The following is an 18361-nucleotide window of genomic DNA, read 5'->3' on the forward strand; positions in this document are numbered from 1 at the left end:
GACACATGAGAAACCTATTGACAATAGGTTGAGGGATTGGATATGATGGTTGTGCCTTATCACTCGGCCACACCGGCGAATCGATGAAAGGTTGAATTTGAGATCGATTATATCCACTGCGCAAGACAGGCCAATATGTGTACCGTTCTCCCGACTTTCCAGTCCTTCTCGGGTGCGAGGCCAGATGAACACAACCGTTTCCCTGATTACAAGTCTTCATGTCGTTCATGTCGATGGGATGCTGCTCAAGGCTTACTGATACATCAAGGCGAGCTGCTCCTTGCTCGCGTCCATGGTCATCCGGACTGTCAGCTGACTGGCACGGCAGTGATTATGCTGCCGTGGAGCAGTGTGTTCGAAGAGAGACAGTCCAACACTGATCTTGAATATTCGACTCGTCTCGTATCCTTCTCTATCGATCCACCTCGCCGATGGCATAGATGTCGTTGGTATGCCCATGCATTGCTAAGCGGAGCCACATAGCCATGAGCTCGTGCTCTTGGTAGAGGCCGTTATCTCCATAACTATTCGACGGGCATGTGAGGCCATCATTCGCTGTTCTTCAGCTTAGCAGAACACCTTGAGAGGACAGCCGTGTGGCGGTACATAACACGCTGTCCAGGAGAGCGGGTACCAGAGCAGGCCACCTCGTTGAGGCGGGCATCTAAGTTAGCAGAACACATTCCGGAACAGGTCATGTAGCCAGGCAACTATTGAGGTGGTAGGTAAATTGTGTAGAACGCCTTTTGATCAGGTAAGAACTTACAGGCATTGCTGAGTAGCTGTATACCTAGGTACTTAGACGGGCTTGACAATATTTTTCGTTCTCTTGTAAGGCTCAAATGTCAGGCAGCATCAGAAGCCTTCGAAAGCAAGTCCCAGCGTGCGATCAATGGAATAGATGAAATCGGCAGAGGAGGTCGTCGTTGTGTCGAAGAGTGCGTATTGGTGCTGTGAGTAGAAGGGAGTACAGTCCCGGCTCTTTCCCGCATCTCACATCCCTGCGACTTCGCCGATGGCACTGGCAATAGAGGTATGGTTGAGCGTTCTCGTCCAATACGTCCACATGAGCGACTTCGCGTTCTGTGCTGAACTGGTGTTATTGTACAATGATTGTGCGTGGAGATTCCCGGCATGAGATGGAGGTGAGCTGCAGCCACGGCCATGAGGATCAACGTCACCTCAACCAAGACCTAGCATGAGGTGTGCAGACCATGCACGCTTCCGCATACAATAACTAACATTACACATCTCAATGCTTTACACTCGCCTATTCTCCCGCGCTCTCACCATCAGCGCCTTCTCATCCACCACCAGGGCCATGTCGACGATGTCCTCAGCCGTATCACCACAGGCATTCGCCCTCGACAGGTCGATCTTCAACGACACTCTGTACTCCTCGCTGCGCACGTTCTGGTTCCAAGACATACCGGCAGGCTCCAAAGCAAGCAATGAAGAGAGCATGAAACGCTGGTGGGGCAAGGGCCGCAGCTCAGAAGAGTCGCAAGCAATGGACAATGAGTGCCGTCAGAAGTTTGGATCTGCTCTGCGAGCCATTGGCCCGGAGAACCTGAAATTGCCCGACTTCAAGTCTTATGATGAGGAGCTTAAGCATGCATCGGAGCTGTCGAAGCCATTTGTAGACGAAGTCGAGGCCGCACAGAAAAGTGGAGGCGAGGACAAAGCAGCAGAGACTCTGCTCTCGCTGGTGCTGCTGCTTGATCAGATGCCACGGCATGTACACCGTGATCCGGCAGGACTACAGCTCGTCTACGGGCACTACGACCGTCTGTCTTGGAGTTTGTTGCGTAGTCGACTCGCGGCCGAGCCAGGTCTGTTCCAGCAGTCGTACTTTCGAGGGAATCCGGTCACGGTCTCTTGGCTTGGCATGCCTCTGATGCATGCAGAGCATTTGGAGTCACAGCAGATGGCGCTGAGGTCGATGGAGAAGTGTCATGAAGAAGCAGTGATCGCTGGTGATAATGCTGCAGCGGCGTCCGCGGAGAAGTCGTTCGCTCCCGCGAAGTCCCATCTTGACATTGTCTCTCGCTTTAAACGATTTCCTCATCGGAACGAGGCCTTGGGACGACAGAATACTGCTGACGAGGCTGAGTGGTTGAAGACTGGAGAAACGTTTGGCGTGAAGCAGCATCAGGAGTCGGACGAGAGTGTGAACGCGGAGCTCTGAGCAGAAACCTGACACAGTTTGGTGGTGCGAAGGCATACCCATCACTCTGACTACACTTGTTCCGAATTCATCGCTTCCCGCGTGCAATTTCGACCACCACCGCCGCTTCGAGTCCGTTGCTCCATCGCTTTCCGTGAGAGCCTTCCCTCGCTCCGAGAAAGAGGCTTGCGATGCTGTGAACGACATTCTGACGCTGCAATGGCAAAGCCGGCGCGTGGTCTGAAGCAAACTAGCATTTAGCTCGGGGGAAAACCTGTTGTACAGCTTGAATAGAAAACTGGTGCACAGCTTGAAGAGAAAGCTGGTGCACGGCTTGGAGCGAAAGCTGGTGCACAGCTTTGAGGAAGACCGGTGTGCAGCCTGAGATCAGGACTGTCCCACAGCTTGGAGAGAAAACTGGTGAATAGCTTGAAGGACACTTGGTGAACAGCTTGAAGGAAAACCGTTGTGCAGCCCAAGAAGAAGACTGTTGTGCAGCCTGAGAGGAAGACTGTTATGCAGCCTGAGAGGCAGACTGTTGTGCAGCCTGAGAGGAAGACTGTTGTGCAGCCTGAGAGTAAGACTGTTGTACAGCTTGACGAGACACCTGGTACACAGCTTGAAAGGAGGACTGATGTGCAGCTTGAAGGACAGATCTGACGTGCAGCTTGGAAAGGCTGGAATACAGCCTGAAGGGGTGATGGACGGACTGGAGTCCATCTTGAGGAGGCCGGAATGGCAGTCTGCGGTCGTAGAGATACGCCTGTGTTATCGAGGACTTGCCACATCGGAGCGAGGACGTGCAAGCACAGTGATCTACCTTGGCCAGAAAGGCGAGGTATGAGCGTGAAGTTGCCGACACTCGTCTTGCCATGATCTTCTATCGGTGGGACTAGAGTGCACCGCGATTGTCGTGTTCCGGACGAAACCCGGGAATTGTTCTGACCATACTGGAGTCCAAGGATGGTTCCACGTTCGTATTCTGCTCTTGGTCGTGTTCGTGGAGTGCGATCCCACCTGTGCTATTGCGGATTTCGGCGACAGTCTGCGCAGTGGCCTCTGTGCGACCGACGGTTGGTTCCGCATCCCGACCACGGTCCTCGCCGCGGAAGGAGTAATACCTTCCATCAGCATGAAGTGAGCCAATTGCAGTCATAACGCCGTTGGCATCGCCATTCACCAGCAGCAAACATTTCGCCTTCTGGCAGGTCCCCATCGGAGTCCAATTCCAGATCGAGAGGTGGAGCTGTGGAGCTTCGTCGCTGCGATGGTCTACAGGACGGCTTGTCGAAGACGTCTGCTGGCATGCATATCCGTGGGGTCTCATATGCTGCACACGCCGAACATGGTGAGCCTTTGATCAAGTCACAATCTTTGTTGTCTGCTCTTGCGCAGTGTTTGCACCATATGGTCGATGGTGGATTCTCTTCGACCACTTCAGGCCGAGGCGGTGCCATTGCGATGTGTGCGTGATGAGTGATGTGTTGTGAAGGAAACACGACCGCGCTCCTCGCCAATTGCTTCGAGGCTAGCGAACAGTCGCGAATTCGCTCCGGTCTTGGCAGTGTTTTTGTTCGAGGTGTTGTTTGTACTTTCTTGCACCGCTTCGCTTCACACATCCTGCTGATCCTACATCTTCGCCACCATAAAACATGGCCGAAGAAATTCATCTGCGAGGAAAGACACACATGGCGAACAAGACGAACAAACGAGCCGAGCAATCTCAAGCCAAACCAGAACAACCGACCTGGCAGCTCCCAGATGATGTCAAAAACAACGGGGAAGTGTGGTCATATCATTACCCCAACAAGATGTGGTTCTACTACGACTTCAAGAATTCCAAGTACATCTCGGTGAGATTCGACGGTCAGAGGTTCTCGCATCCGGCGCCACCACCGTCAAAGAAAGTTGCGCCTTCATCTTCAGCCGCTCCATCTTTGACGCAAGCTGCGCAGCGCAAGAGATCTCATTCTGAATCATCGCCACCTCTAATGCATTCCGATGGGAATCACCGGCGCAAGAGCATGAAAACGATGAGCGGTACGAACGGGTCAGATCAGCAGGATCAACAAAATCAACACGATCAACAAATCCAACGGGATCAAGACAACCAACTCGACATCGCCACAACGGGTGAGCCTACGTCGTGGCCATTACCACAACATCTCAAGGACAAGAACCGTACCTGGATGTTCCAGCACGACGTTCGTAAGTGGTGCTACTGGAACGCCCGGATTGGCAGATACATTCTCGTTGATCAACAAGGAAACAAATCCGCGTGGGTGGCACCACCACCTACCCCCAAACAGATTACGACGGCCTCGATCACGGCACCTGCATCCTCAGCTCCACGTTCCAGCGGTCAGAGTGCATCGGCGGAAGAAAGCCCTCTTCAGCAACAACAGCCACAACCGCAAGAGACGCCTTCCATTCCTCTTCAGTCTCAGCCTCGAGCTGCGCCGCCTGGCAATTTGGCCGCAGCGAAGGGCTGCCATACCTTGCTCGGTTCCACAACTGCTGCGCCCAGGTCCGATTTCTCCTCGGTGCTGCGTACTAGCTCGCCATCGAGGTGGGCAACTGCTGCGGAGATCGCGGACTTCATCGACGCCAAAGCCAAAGCGAAGACGGCCGACACAAAGGAGGCGGAGCGGAAGCCCGTGAACCCTGAAAGCTGAAGTCTGCCTTCATCGACAATCCGTGAATTGGCCCACATTGGCCTATGGTACGACGCTGCCTACCTTGATGCAGCTAACCAAGAGCACTCATTATTGTAAGACCAATCGACCCTGCGACGTGCTACATCGCCTGGATCTGAAACATTCCGTCGATACAAACACCACGTCGTCCACTCGACGGCCCTTGGCCTGTGCAATCGCATCAAGACCGTGAACAGTGCAGCAAATATGTCGTCCTCTTGACGGCCGCACTCTCGTCGTCCTCTCGACGATCGCACTCTTGTCGTCCACTCGACCACCGCACTCATATCGTTCACTCAACGATCGAACTCTTGTCGTTCACTCAACGATCGAACTCTTGTCGTTCACTCAACGCTCGAACTCCTGTCGGTCAGTTTACGCCCGGTCACAACGTTTCCTCGTCTGGCATACTATATGGGTGCGGGTGCTCAGCAACTGTGACAGAAATCAGACCTTTGATCGGTGTCCAAACGGATAGCTGGAGCAGAAAGCTGAAGGAGATGGAGTCGATGACCAGAGTTGAAGAGCGCGATTGGGGTCATGAAAAGATCAGATGTGGATCTTCGCTGGGAAAAGTTGATGTCTGCAGGAGAAAGAGGCAGTTCACATGGATGGAATACCGAGCGCGGACATGATGATGCAAAGTCAACCCTGAAGACAAATTTGATGCATTCAGCGGGCTACACCTCTTTCCACTCTCCACTGGCGTTCTATTCCATGTATTCGACGTCGATCCCGACCCGCAAGGCGACAGGTCAAGTTTGACGAAGCACGCAGATTTATGAGAAGGATCAGCACAAATGAGGCCGGCCGAAGACCAGAGAGACGTCTGATGGGGGCAGGAGTTAAGATGGAATTCGTATCGGCGGACTGGAGCCGTGAGAGCGAGGACAACTAAGAACCAAGATTTCTGACGAGCAAAGTGCCTTCTCTTGTCTTCGAATACGACCTGTTCCGCTCTGTACTATCTCCGCGTATTAACCGCTCCCCAGAAGACTAGTCTCGATCCTGCTTGCACGGTTCGTCGGCATCTGAAAGAAAGGCCAGATACCATGGCCGAGCAAAACTCGAGCTTCAAGCCAAGGGCTTGATCCGCTGTGCGAGGTAAAAATGCCATCCAAATTGCGAGGCATACAAGATGCCTCTGCGGTACGTGAAGTGCAGTAGTCCGAGGTACATCTCATGTCCACATTTCATTCTCTGCTCGCCCCACCCATCTCTCCTCCATCCTTCACTCCTCGGTCGCTTCGCATCGGATCCGTCGACCAACCCGAAGGCCGCCCTCTGCTGTTGCTGGCCCTCCGCTGGCTCGGCGAGCAAATGCAAGAAGATCTGTCATAAAGGACAATAATCTCAAAGGCGAGGTGTAAATGGCACCCAGTATACGAGGCGTAAGAGACGCCAATGCGGTACCTGGAGTACATTAGTGCGGATGCAAAGGACAATCATAATTCTAGGCACAAGTGACGCCCAATGAATGAGCTGCGAGACACAAATGATGTCCAACCGGTGTAAAGGACTCCGGGATTGCGAGACACAAATGATGCCTAGAAGTGTAAGTGACAAGTTGCGAGACACAGACGATGCCTAGAAGTGTAAGTGATGCGAGGCACAGAGGATGCCTAGAGGTGAGGCCTGAAGATGCGAGGCATAGAGAACGCCCAATAAGTGCAAAAGACACCTTGCGAGGCATAATTGATGCCCAAGAAGTGTAATAAACACCGGAAGTTGCGAGGCGTAAGGACGCCCAACATTTGCGAGGCGTAAAGGACACCCGAAAGGTGCAATTGACACCTGAAGTTGCGAGGCGTAAAGGACGCCCAAGAGGTGTGATAAACACCAGAGTTGCGGAGATTTGTGGAGAAAGAAGGCACATCCGTCAGAGCGGTCTCAAGTGGATCCTCGTGCTGGAATGTGGAGCGCTTTTCTCGTTCGATCGATGACAGGCTGATGATCTTTGAGCGTCGCCGTGTGCCCGTCGATAATCGTTTGCTGATCTCGAGCATGATTGACCAGTCCATCAATGATGGCCTGCTGTTCGGCAAGGGTCCGCTTGATGTTGGCGAAGGTATCCTGCTGCTCGACGATCTCCTGCTTGAGAGTAGCGACAGTTGCGTCGAGAGCGATGACGGTGTCCTCGAGCTTGATGGTTTTCTCCACGACACCGGCATACGAAGCCATGAGCGTTCCAACAGAAGAATCATGCCCAGCACTATTGTGCCCGCCGTCCGAGTTCTCCAGCGCCACCAAGCGACACTCAAGCTTGGTTGAGGCTTTCGAATGCAACTCAGAGTCTTTCTCGATAGCTATAAATCCAAGATCCACAGCCTCTTCGATGCCGTTGACTTGCTTCTTCATGACGCCGACATGCTTCTTCAGCTCGGTGAGATCCTCAGTGCCGGCAGCAGGCTGCTTTGAAGAAGCGATCAGCTGCTTCTTCTGGTCTTCAACCATCGTCACAATGCGGCCGTGGAGCACCACAAGCTTATCGATCAGCTCTCGTGCTTGTCCGACTTTCTGGTCGAAGTCTGCCGCGTAAGGGTCCATGACCTCCTTAACGAGATCCTTGATGCTACCAGGGTATTCTTGCTGAACGTAGTCCTCGACGGCATGCATGACCGTGGTCAGAAATCTGGCCTTCGCTTCCTCTTTATTCGAGCTTTCATCGGGTGTGAGCGCCGAGCGTCGCTGCGGAATCTTGTACCCGAGCTTTCGAGGTGGAGATCCATGCCATCTTCCACTGTTGTTGGAGATGTTGTTACCAAGTGACGGCTCGGGCTCTCCTTCGTGAAGCGCGGACGAGCGGTATGAAGTGTCGTGAGACAGTTCTTCTACTTCATCTCCTCCGAGTATGGCACGTTGTGCAGGAGTATAGTCTTCAGGACCAGATGTGCAAGATGACGTTGACGGCATCGCCTTGGTAGATTGCTCGGTGATTATTGCTGCAGTTTTGTTGGAGCCATATCTCGATAGCAATACGTGATCTGGCAGTAATGAATGGAGGAAGACCTTGGCCTTGGGCGGCGAGTTTTCCATGATGTCGTGCGATATGAAGCGTATCGTAAACTTCACCCAAGTCGACAAGATGAAGAAGAGAGGCTCTACCGACACCGCATTCTCAAAGTGGGAGACGAAGCTTGGCAGTGGCGTAGAGTCGTGAGGCGTCGTAGCCACAGCGGTGTTTGTCGACGATCTCGTGTCCAAACAATCGTTAAACAACCGAGGGACTCAACGGAGCTTTCTTTCAACAAGGGCGTTGGATACGATTGAAGCCGATATTGCCTCGCAGCGCCGAAGAACACGCACCTGCCACTTTGGGTAATCAGCCCTAAGCTCAAAACCTTAAAATCGAAGTGAAGTGCGTTCACGTACTGTCAAGCTTGTGCCTGTTCGTCATCATTAGGATGCATCAAGTCGATGATCAGGTTGACAATACTCAACTGTGAGTTGTGTTGTACATCATATCATTGCCATCATAAGCCATAGATATCCGTTACTCGCTCGTATGCGCATACATCAGCGTGAGCCATGCTTTCCTCGCACCTTCGCCTGAATGCATGGTACCATATGCCGCGTAGTCTCCACAGCAGCCAATACTCCCACACCCTCTTCTCCACCCCTCCACTCTCCCCTCCCCTCCAACCCAACCGTCCACTCATCCCCACCACCACTCACCCTCCTCCCCCACCACCACCTCCCCAAACAGTACTCAACCACCCCCCACCAAACCCCTGCGTAGCCGCCAAATTCGCCCAATCCGCAAACTCCCCTCCATCAACAAAAGCAGCAATATCATCACCACCCAAGCGTGTATCGATACTATTCAGCCAAGCTTCCTTGGTCGTGGGATCCCAAGCTTGCTGCTGAGGAAGACCATGCGGTGGAGGATGTTGCATTTGTTGCGAGGGATGGACGGAGTGAGATGGAGTTGGGTAGAGGGAGTGGCTCATTCCTACGGGTGTTGCGGAATGGTGCTGCGCGTGATGGCTGATTCCGTTGGTGTATGGGTTTGATGGTGGCGGCTGCATGGAGTAGGAGGTGTTTTGAGCCTGCCAAGTGCCGTATGATGTTGGTTGATGGCGGTCGAAGGGTGGAGAAGGCTGCGATCCAGGAGTCGTGCCAGTAGCGGATGTCGAGGTGAGACTCGGAGGCGCTCCTGAAGGTGTTTCGGAGAATGACGGCCGGAAACCGTTAATCTGTTGAGCGTAATGGTGTGATGGTTGTGATGGGCTTTGTGAATGTTGCTGGTGCTGCTGCGGGTAAGATTCATAACTTCGGAAATGGCCATTGACCTGTGCTGCTGTACTCGCGGCACCAGCGGAAGCGCTCGGCGCCGCATTAATGGCACTCCAAGCGCCACTGTCGGGCCTGGTCGGTCCACTGGCCGGTGCAACGCGATCGCCGGGCTCTTCACTCTTAACGGTAGATCCGGCGCTGCTATCGTCGTAGACCGCGTCAAGAGGTCTGGAGTCATTGCCGTGACCATCTGTCATCTCGACGTCCTCATCCTCGAGATTTCCAAATTCGTGTAATGTCCGCTCAAGCAGCTTGAACTCATCCAGACCGCCACCAGTGCCTCCTTCACGAAGACTGAGATGCCGAGTGCTGACGGGACTGTCGCCTTCCGACGAGCTCTCCATCGCCTGGGCAGACTTCCGGTAATCGCTCTTCAGCTTTCGGAAGTATTTATGCATGCGATTGATGGTCTTGAACCAGCCATCAGCCATCTGTAGTTTGGACCGCATCTGCCCAATCATCTCCAAGGCCTTGCGTGCAGCTTCGAAACCTTTGCTTTCGCTCTGTTTCGAGTTCGACGGCGTGTCAGAAGATTCCGGTCGGGTACACATGTAGCCGGCAGGATCCATCCAAGGGAAGTTGATGCAGTAGACTCCAACAAACGCAACGGTATATATGGCAAATCCGACAATCGGCGTTTCGACAAGAGCGTTCCACTCCTGGCAAGTTCTGACAAGATCCATGATCTCGCGAGCCGACCGAAAACAGTCGCGGGCGCTTTCCTCCCAAAAGCCTGGTGGGATCTGGAACTTATCCGGAGGAAATGTGGGTGCATCCAAAGGGCCTTCGGGTTTTGAGCAGCGGATCGGTATGAAGGGCACATACTCGCGATGGAGCATGATTTGGCATAGCAGATAGACAGTATGCACGAGTGTGTAAGGTGTCGATGTTTTCAAGCTGATGTGTGCCTGAGTGTTCTGTGCTGTGAGACCATTCTGCCGTGGAAGACTGGTCTTGAACTCCGAGCACTGTCGACGTAACTTATAAAATTCTGAGCGCGGATCCCAAGGCGGATGCTCTTCAGTCCTGATTGAGTCAGCATAGTCAGTTATTCATTTGCGAACTGCACGACTCACCTCCTCCCTCCAGAGCAGGACCATTTGATCACCTTGCCGTAGATTTCAAGAATCTTCACGTATCGGCTGACCAGGCCCTCATCCGCTCCAGTCTCGAGACGCCCCTTTTCCTCTTCCGTCTCCTGCTGAGACTGTTTCTGCGGTGAGGATGCTGCACTCGGCTCCGGTGTTGATGTGCCACGCATCACCGACTGCTGACGATGGTGCTGAACTTCTGCCCTTCCAGTACCGGCAGTGGTCTTGTCTTCCTCTCCCAACATGAGAGTACGCACTTTCTCGGCAAAAAGAAAAGATCGTTCACTGGCGGGTAGCTGAATGCGAAGCTCTCTTGCGTGAAGCATTTGCGGTCGATACTTCCCACTGCTGAGATAACGATCCATTATGTAGCAACTCCAAAACGTTCGTCGTCGGATTTCCTGCTGGATGAACGCATCTTCGCCCATCGCCTCTGCTGACGAGCCTTTGCGACTCGAATCGACGCCCATCCGCTCAGCTTCGCCATTCAATGCCAACGAGCGAGACATCGGTTCATCATCCAGGTCCAATTCGTATTGCAGACCCATCGCCTGAGCAGCTCGGATGGCCGTACCAATCGCCAACCACGCCTTCGCACCTCTACACATACCCCACTCGTGCAGTCCCAGCATCAATATCGCCTGTGTTCGCTCGATGTCGTGACCTTTGTTGTCCATCCAAAGATTTGCCACACGCTCGTTCGCGGCAGCAGCATAGTACTCGGAAGCTATCAGTGGATTGCTGGGTCGAGTTGATGTGGGTGGCGAGTGATGTGCAACAAGCTTTGGATGGAAACGAGCAGTCAATGCCAGAAAAGCCATGAGGAACTCCGTCGATGCCGGTGGTCTCGGACTTGTTGGCTCGCCTGAAGACGGATGCATACTCTGCTGATGAGCACTCCTCAACGGCTTCAAAAACGTCGGCGGGTGCAAAAACGGAAGGTCCGCAGAGTAATGCGTCTGAAAGATATCAAACAGCTCCTGCCACACCGTCGGCGTAAGCAATCTCGAATCCAACGCATCCAGTCTCGGCCTAGGACTCTCCCTTGAAGCCGACATGGGATTCGCAGCAAACGTCTGCGTGCTCTTTCTCGGCCTCTGCCGTCTCTCGACATCTCCATATGCATCTGTCCGGCTCGGCAAGCTATCCCGCCGCCGACTCCCACCACCACCACTCGTCACGGGTGACGGATATGTGCATTCTCGGCCCGAGTTCTCACATGCGCGACATGTTGTTCCCACGCCGCTGTTGACGCATTTTACTTTTGATCGGCGGCAGCGGATGCAGGCGATGCTGGAGCGCATTCGGGCTTGTGTCTGCCTGGGCGATGGCCCGGCAGTAGCGGATGGTTGTGAGCCAGTGTTCTTGTCGATGGTGGCTGTAGGCTTGAGAGGGCTCTCGGGAGCTTGGAAGGTTTCCAGAAGTGAGTCGGCCAAACGGGCGTCTTGTTGCTCCACGGTGGGCGGGATTGTGGGGTTCGGGATGGTTGGTGAGGGCGTGGTGGATATCGGCGAAGCGAAGAAACGGTCGGGTCAGAACGAGCGGAAGAAGGAGTGATTGCCCGAGTTGTGAGGAGGGCACGAAGAAGCTGTGGTGGGCAAGGAAGTCGCCGTGCAATGTGGAGAGCTCGCGGAACTCCGGTGTCGTCGGCAATGTCGGGTCTTTGGTTCGGTCCGGATAGTGGAAGCCGGGATGTCTATCTCTTGCACCGTCTTGTGAACAACTTGTCTCGAAATCAAGAAACTCCAGATTCGAAATGATAGGAGGAAGGAGTGATCAGCAATGGTAGATTGAAAAGCAAGAGCGACTAAGGTATGTAGTAGTATGCTGCAAGGTCCCGTTGCAACCAAACTCCCGTCGATAGCTGCTCGGCATTGACGGGACGGACTGAGTTCGGCTTCTTTGCTAGCCGAGACGACGCCGAGCTTCTCCATCTTCCAGGATAATGTTCTCAAACTATTACACGTCATGGACGACATGGTCGTTCCTTCCTGCAAGTCTACACAAGTGAGCCAGTATGCCTCTCAGCCGATCCGGGCGAAGAAGCGCCGTGTGCTTTACGCCCAAACAAGCATGCCGCGCTCTTCCGGCACCATGGTTCGGCTCTCGACAGGGGCGGAGGCAGGCAGCATATGTTCGGGGGCCGGCATTGGTCTATCCCTCTTCCGAAGCAAAATCTCGGAGTTGCGAGCAATTCTTGATCATGGCAAAGACGCTGTGTTGAAAGGATGTCTTGTCAAGTGATTGATTGAAGGAACTAACTACCAACTGAGAGTGAGATATCCTGATAAACACCATTTGGAGCTAGCCAGCCATTGCCAGCCACCGTATTTCAACACTCCCCCTCGTTGGCTGTTCCATGCTGGCCTCGTCAAACCCTTTCGTGAGGGAAGAGTACCAGCTCTTGATCAAGTGTAGTTCTTGCTAAGGTATTCCATCTCAACAAACGATTCCCAGCGCGGCTCCTTCAGGTCTTCTTCTTCGAAGGGCTTATCCTTAATCCAACTCATCTTGTGAACCCATCTCATGGTGTGGCCGATGCAGTGGTTCTCGTCGACTTCAATAGAAGTGTCCGAATACTGCTTGTATTCCATAGTGTCTGAGATGAAGTCGTCGTGAATGTTTCCCATAAAGACCTTCTTGATTTGCCAGCGCTTGATGATCAGCTTGTACCATTTGACGATTGATCCGTGAAGGTCCTTAAGCTTAACGGTTTGGTGTCGCTCCAGCAGTGGACCGGAATCGCAGTCGTAGATAAACAGGTATTTCCCATGAGCTGTAGGTCCACCGACGATTGCAAAAGCCCAAAGGTGCCATGGAAAGTCCTTCCAGCGCGGGTTATTAACCCAGTTCACTTGTGGACTTTTGACGATAGCAATCCAGGTCTTGGCCGTGTGCTCGTCGTCTTCGCTGCTTCGAGTCTTGGGAGTTTTTGAGAAAGCAGAGAAGATGTCGGTGTCTGCGACGTCGTCGTATGCGGACGCCCAGTTAACCCGTTCCTGGTCGGTAACACAACAAAGGGTCTTTGGATGAATGTATGGCCTAAGGATGCCATACTTCTCAGTCGTTTGAGTATCGAAAGCCTTGAGCATGTTGTTCATCTCCTTGCAGTCTTGAAGCTTTTCGGTAGCGGTGAAGTGGTCTCGGTAGATCGACTCTAGAGTGCTCTTGCTCAGAACGCTAAGATCGACGCCTCCAAGGTCTTCCGGAAGGAGTGGACGTCTCTTTTCGATCCTTTGGCGAAGGACTCGGCCAGCGGCAGTAGTCAGGAAGTCGGCGGTATCAGACAGTAGAGGTGACCAGTCTGAATCAATTCTCACCAAGGTAGGGCGGCCAAATTCGTTCTCTGTGAGCTCAAATCCAGACTCGGTTCCACGCATGTGGTTTTGGTGGAAAGGGAAGTCTTCCATAGCTGATATCGGAAGGTCTTGGAATCGGATGTTCGAGAAAGGAAGCAGGTTTGGCCCTGAAGTCAGAAAAATCCTTATACTTCATCGCTGAGGTCAGCGCCGAGAGTCACATGACTGCGAAACTCAGGCAGGGATTTGACAGCGACGGCGATATCTCGATCAGACTCCGGTGAAAGTGTCTTCAAACTTCCGTATACCGTAGGCGTGTATGCTCTGTGCGTCCTCGATAATCAAGAAAATAGGCCTTGCCAGTAGTCATGTCGCTGTCGTGGTCTTGGCACGAGATCCAGCGGCGATCTGCCTGTTGGTAGATCACTCCCCCTCGTTGTTAGGCTCCTTGGTCCGGTTCTTCTTTTGATCAGTCATCGACTGTAGCCACCGGGGAGTTTCAACGTGGGAGGGGAGTGCTAGTCCGAGCGCCCTTCTGAACGCATGGAACTGTTTGTTAGCGAGAGGTTTTGTCAGGCCATCGGCGATCATCTTCTCGGTTTCAACCCAGTGCAGCTCGATGTCCCCTTCTTGCACTCGTTCGCGAATAAAGTGCGTGTCAACGCTGAAGTGCTTTGACCGCGAGTGAAAGGTAGGGTTCTTAGCGAGCGCCATTGCACCTTGGTTATCGCAGTGGATGATCGTTGCTTGCGGTCCATGATTTCCTTCGGGAAGGAGTTGATCGAGGAGCGTCTTTAGCCAGATAGCTTCTTTCGCCGCCTATGTTTGTCCCATGTATTCTGCTTCAACCGTCGACAACGCCACTCTCGTCTGTCGTTTTGACGACCAAGAGATAGCTCCGCTACCTAGGCTGAACACCCAGCCGGACGTAGAGCGGCGTGTCTCGGGGTCTTGCGCCCAGTCGGAGTCAGTGTAGCCGCTAAGGTCCTTCAAGTCTCCTTGGAACACCAGTTCGAAATCGACTGTGGCTCTCAAGTAGCACATGATTCTCTTAACGAGCTTCCAATGTTCTTCCGTAGGGTTAGCGCAGAATCGGCTGACAACAGATACGGAGAATGCGATGTCTGGTCGTGTGCCTAGCATGGCGTACATCAATAATCCAACGGCAGACTGATACTTCTTGCGGAGTTCGTCTAGGGCGATGTAGCCTTCTTTTGCTAGCTCGATTTTGGACGCCGAGTCCATCGGTGTTGTGTAGATTTTCTCTTCCCATACACCGTGTTGTTGAAGGAATTTCTCGACGTAGGCTCTCTAGCCGAGGAAGATCTTCCGGTTAACGCGGTCGCGGCGAACAGTCATTCCAAGGTAGTATGCGCAAGGGCCGAGGTCGGACATTTCGAAACGCTCCGACAGCTGGTTCTTAATCTCTTGAATCTCCAGTTTCTTTGGCCCAACGATAAGTAGATCGTCAACGTAGACAGCGATGAAGGTGTGTCCTCGGAAGAATACGCTAATGTCGGCAACGAGGGGCTTGAATCCGATCTTATTAAGGTAAGAGGTTAGGGTGTTGTACCAGGTGCGAGGCGACTGTTTAAGGCCGTAGAGCGCGCGATCGAGCAGACAGACGTTGTCACTCCCTTCTTCGAATTCATGGGGTTGTTCGACGTACACAGTTTCCTAGATAAGTCCGTAGAGGAAGGCGGTCTTAACATCCATCTGTTCGATTTCCAGGTCGAGAGCGGCGGCGATAGCAAACAGGGCCTTGTAGCTCATTGGCTTTACGACCGAGGCGAATGTCTCGGTGTAGTCGGAGCCTTCTTCCTGTGCGTAGCCTTTGACGACCCAGCGTGCCTTGTATTTAAGTATCTCGCCGTTCGGTCCCCTTTTCAATTTGAAGACCCATCTGCCGGGTAAAACCTTCTTGCCGTTTCTTAAAACTTCCGCTCGTTTCTTCAATCTCCATGTCTTGTTCTTCCGAAGTGATTTTACTTCTTCTAACATAGCGTCCTTCCATTCGGACCACATTGTATCAGCCTTTGCTTGGTAGACAGTCCGAGGTTCAGACGGTTCCGTTGCAGCGGCGGCGGTGGCGATAAAAGAGAACATCAGAATAGCTTGTATTTCCGGGAATTCGGAGAGTGCTTTGGCGAGCGGATTGCTTTGAGCGTTCAATGTAACAAAGAGGTTGTCTCGGTGACTTGCGAGGCGGCTCTCGGTTTCCGCGTCTTGTTTGGCGATCAGTGCGTAGTCGGTTTCTGGAAACAACGAGTTCGGCCTTCGCTGGCGTTTCTCTCTGTATCCGTCTGGGATGGTCTCGTCTTGAGGGCGTTCGTCAGGCGGAGGCGTTGGCGTTCGAGGAGGCGGAGTTGGCGTTCGAGGAGGCGGAGTTGGCGTTCGAGGAGGCGGAGTTGGCGTTCGAGGAGGCGGTGGAGGCGTTGGCGAGCGAGAAGGACTGACTATTTCGATGTCGGAGTCACTGCTTGATGCTTCACTATCCAATTCTCCCCCTGAAGCGTTATGCCGTGAGTCTTTTGCCGATCGGCGAATCGGACCAAGGAGTCTAACGTTACGCCTCTTAGACGGTGGCTCGTCTTCGCTGTCGCTGTCGCTACTGTCGGTTTCCTCGCGGATGTGCTTTCTGTGTTCTTTAAAGATCACGTTGTACACCCAGCGTGGCTCCTTCCAGTTTGGGCAGATGACAAGGTATTGCTTGTTTCCCTTGAATCCGAGCAGTTTACCGATGTCAGCGCGGTGAACGTACCCGGGGCGTTTGTCCTTTGGCTCCTTTTTCAGGACATAGGCTTTTGAGCCGATCTTGCGAATGTTAGAGATGTCAGGGCGTTCGCCTGTCCATGCCTCGTGTGCGGTAATATCGAGTCGGCTGTTCGGGCACCGGTTGCGCAGGTAGGCCATTGCTTCGACGACGGCGGGCCACCATTTCAGCTCGAGTTTGCCCGCGTACAGCGTAGGCTCCAATTTCTCGAGGATGATTTTGTTAACGACTTCGGCAACCCCATTTGATTGACTTTGCTCGGTGCTTGTGAATTCGAGTTCAATTCCTCGATCATAGCAGAGATTTTTGAAGTCGTTTGTAATGAATTCACTGCCTTGGTCGAGGCGAATCCGCCGGCATTTGAACACAGGCGTTTCATGATGGTCGAGGTAGTGGCGTACGAGGTCGACAACGTCACGGACATGCTTGTACACTAAGCAGTCAGTATTTGTTGTGCTGTCGTCCACGATTGTGAGCCAGAAGCGAGAACCGTCGTATCCTCGAGTCTCCTTTGGGCCGTATTTTGAGTCCATGTGGAGAAGGTCGAGCTTTTGCTTTCCGCGTTTGATGTGCCCTCGGTGAGGTTTTGCGTGGAAACGACCCATAACGCACGCTTCGCAGATGCATTGGCCATCGAGAGTGTGAGCGTCCATGCCGTCTACCATCTTCTTTAGCCTGCGGACGTTTTGTTCACCTAGGTGACCGAGGCGTTCGTGCCAGAGTGAGGCCCATCCGTCCTCGACTTCGTATGCGGCCATGCAAAGGTCGTCCTGTGGCGTTGGCATCGTGTCGAGGATAAGCAGTCCTTCCTCGAATTGGGTTCGGAAAGCCTTATTTCCCTTTACAAACGAGAGACCGGTAGTTGAGGGTATAACCTGGTCAAATTGAGACCAGATTTGGTCGAGGGAGAGCAGGTTAACACCGGCATTCGGGGAATACTTCACATTTGTAATGTTCAATTTGTGAAGCTTTCCATCGACGCGAGCCGGAATTTGAATAGTGCCAATGCCGATAGGATTGACGGAGTTGCCGCCAATGCCGCGAGAGGTATGTCCATGGATTTCCTTGAAAGAGGTAAAGACATCGCGGCGGCCGATTAGGTGAGAAGAGGCGCCGGAGTCGATGATCCACGTGTCGAAGAGGCTCCTTCCTTTGTGGAAAGTCATCGTTTCTCCAGAGCGAGAGGCGACGTTAAAGGCGCTATCGTCCGAGATAGCCACGTGTTGCACTGTTTTCTTCTTTGTTTCGGAAGAGAAGAATGTTGTCTCGTCGTCGTCGCTGACCTTTCGCTTCTTTGACTCTCGTTCTTTCCACCATTCAGGCGCCTTGCTCGGGTTAAGAGAAAAGCACTCACCGCGGTGAGGGCGTTTGCAGTGCTTGCACTTCTCCCGAGGCTGATGTGGTTGTGCCTTTGGCCTTCGTCCGGCGAACATGTGCGATTCAGAAGATGCCTTCTGAATGTGATGGAAACGCTCTGCGTCAGCGATAGCGTCCGCAAGAGTAACTTGCACCGTAACTCCCCCAGTTGTCTTCGGGAGTATGTTGTGCGTCTGCATGAAGGTCGTTTGCCACATGTCGAACTCGGAGGAAAGGCCAGTAATGAACTTCATTACGGCGAAGCATTCGTCTTGCGTAACCTTCGAGTGGATCTGGGTAAAGCGGTTCCAAAGGCGTCTTACCTCAGAACCGTAGGCGTTCACTCCTTCGGATTGGATGGTAAGTTGATTCCATTCCTCGATTAGAGTCTTGAATTCGCCGTCTCCGGAAAGAGAGTAGTTCTTCTCGAGGATCTCCAGCGCGTCGAGTGGTGTAGTACATTCCTTAATAAGGTCTTTTGCGTTGTAGCAGCACTTATCTTTGATGACTCCGAGCGCTCTTTCTTGCTTGTCTCTAAATTCGCGTACGTACTTCGTCCAATCGGCAGGGTCGTAGTGAAGTTCGCCTTCTGGGTTGACAGGATCCTTTGTTTTAATCATGGCCGAGAAGCCGTGCGTTGCGAGTTGATTTCGAATCTTGTCGCTCCAGACCTCCCAGTCCTT

The 18361-nt window shown here is 53.0% G+C and overlaps 4 protein-coding genes across 4 annotated transcripts; 2 read left to right on the forward strand and 2 right to left on the reverse strand.

Moving 5' to 3' along the window:
- Positions 1–1330: 1330 nt before the first annotated feature.
- MYCGRDRAFT_47567 (uncharacterized protein) lies at positions 1331–2188 on the forward strand (the record flags this gene model as incomplete). Its single annotated transcript, XM_003849475.1, has 1 exon — positions 1331–2188. One exon carries the CDS (start codon positions 1331–1333, stop codon positions 2186–2188), a length of 858 nt encoding a protein of 285 aa, XP_003849523.1.
- Positions 2189–3855: 1667 nt separating this feature from the next.
- Positions 3856–4842, forward strand: MYCGRDRAFT_95938 (uncharacterized protein; the record flags this gene model as incomplete). The annotated part of the gene is made up of 1 exon (XM_003849476.1): positions 3856–4842. One exon carries the CDS (start codon positions 3856–3858, stop codon positions 4840–4842), a length of 987 nt encoding a protein of 328 aa, XP_003849524.1.
- A 3692-nt stretch (positions 4843–8534) lies between these two features.
- MYCGRDRAFT_47902 (uncharacterized protein) lies at positions 8535–11554 on the reverse strand (the record flags this gene model as incomplete). The annotated part of the gene is made up of 2 exons (XM_003849547.1): positions 8535–10185; positions 10236–11554. The coding sequence occupies 2 exons, from the start codon at positions 11552–11554 to the stop codon at positions 8535–8537; spliced, it is 2970 nt and encodes a 989-aa protein (XP_003849595.1).
- Positions 11555–12485: 931 nt separating this feature from the next.
- MYCGRDRAFT_82218 (uncharacterized protein) lies at positions 12486–14818 on the reverse strand (the record flags this gene model as incomplete). The annotated part of the gene is made up of 1 exon (XM_003849546.1): positions 12486–14818. One exon carries the CDS (start codon positions 13658–13660, stop codon positions 12659–12661), a length of 1002 nt encoding a protein of 333 aa, XP_003849594.1.
- Between the last annotated feature and the right edge of the window lie 3543 nt (positions 14819–18361).

This window comes from Zymoseptoria tritici, chromosome 9, assembly GCF_000219625.1.
Source record: "Zymoseptoria tritici IPO323 chromosome 9, whole genome shotgun sequence".
NCBI lineage: Eukaryota > Fungi > Ascomycota > Dothideomycetes > Mycosphaerellales > Mycosphaerellaceae > Zymoseptoria > Zymoseptoria tritici.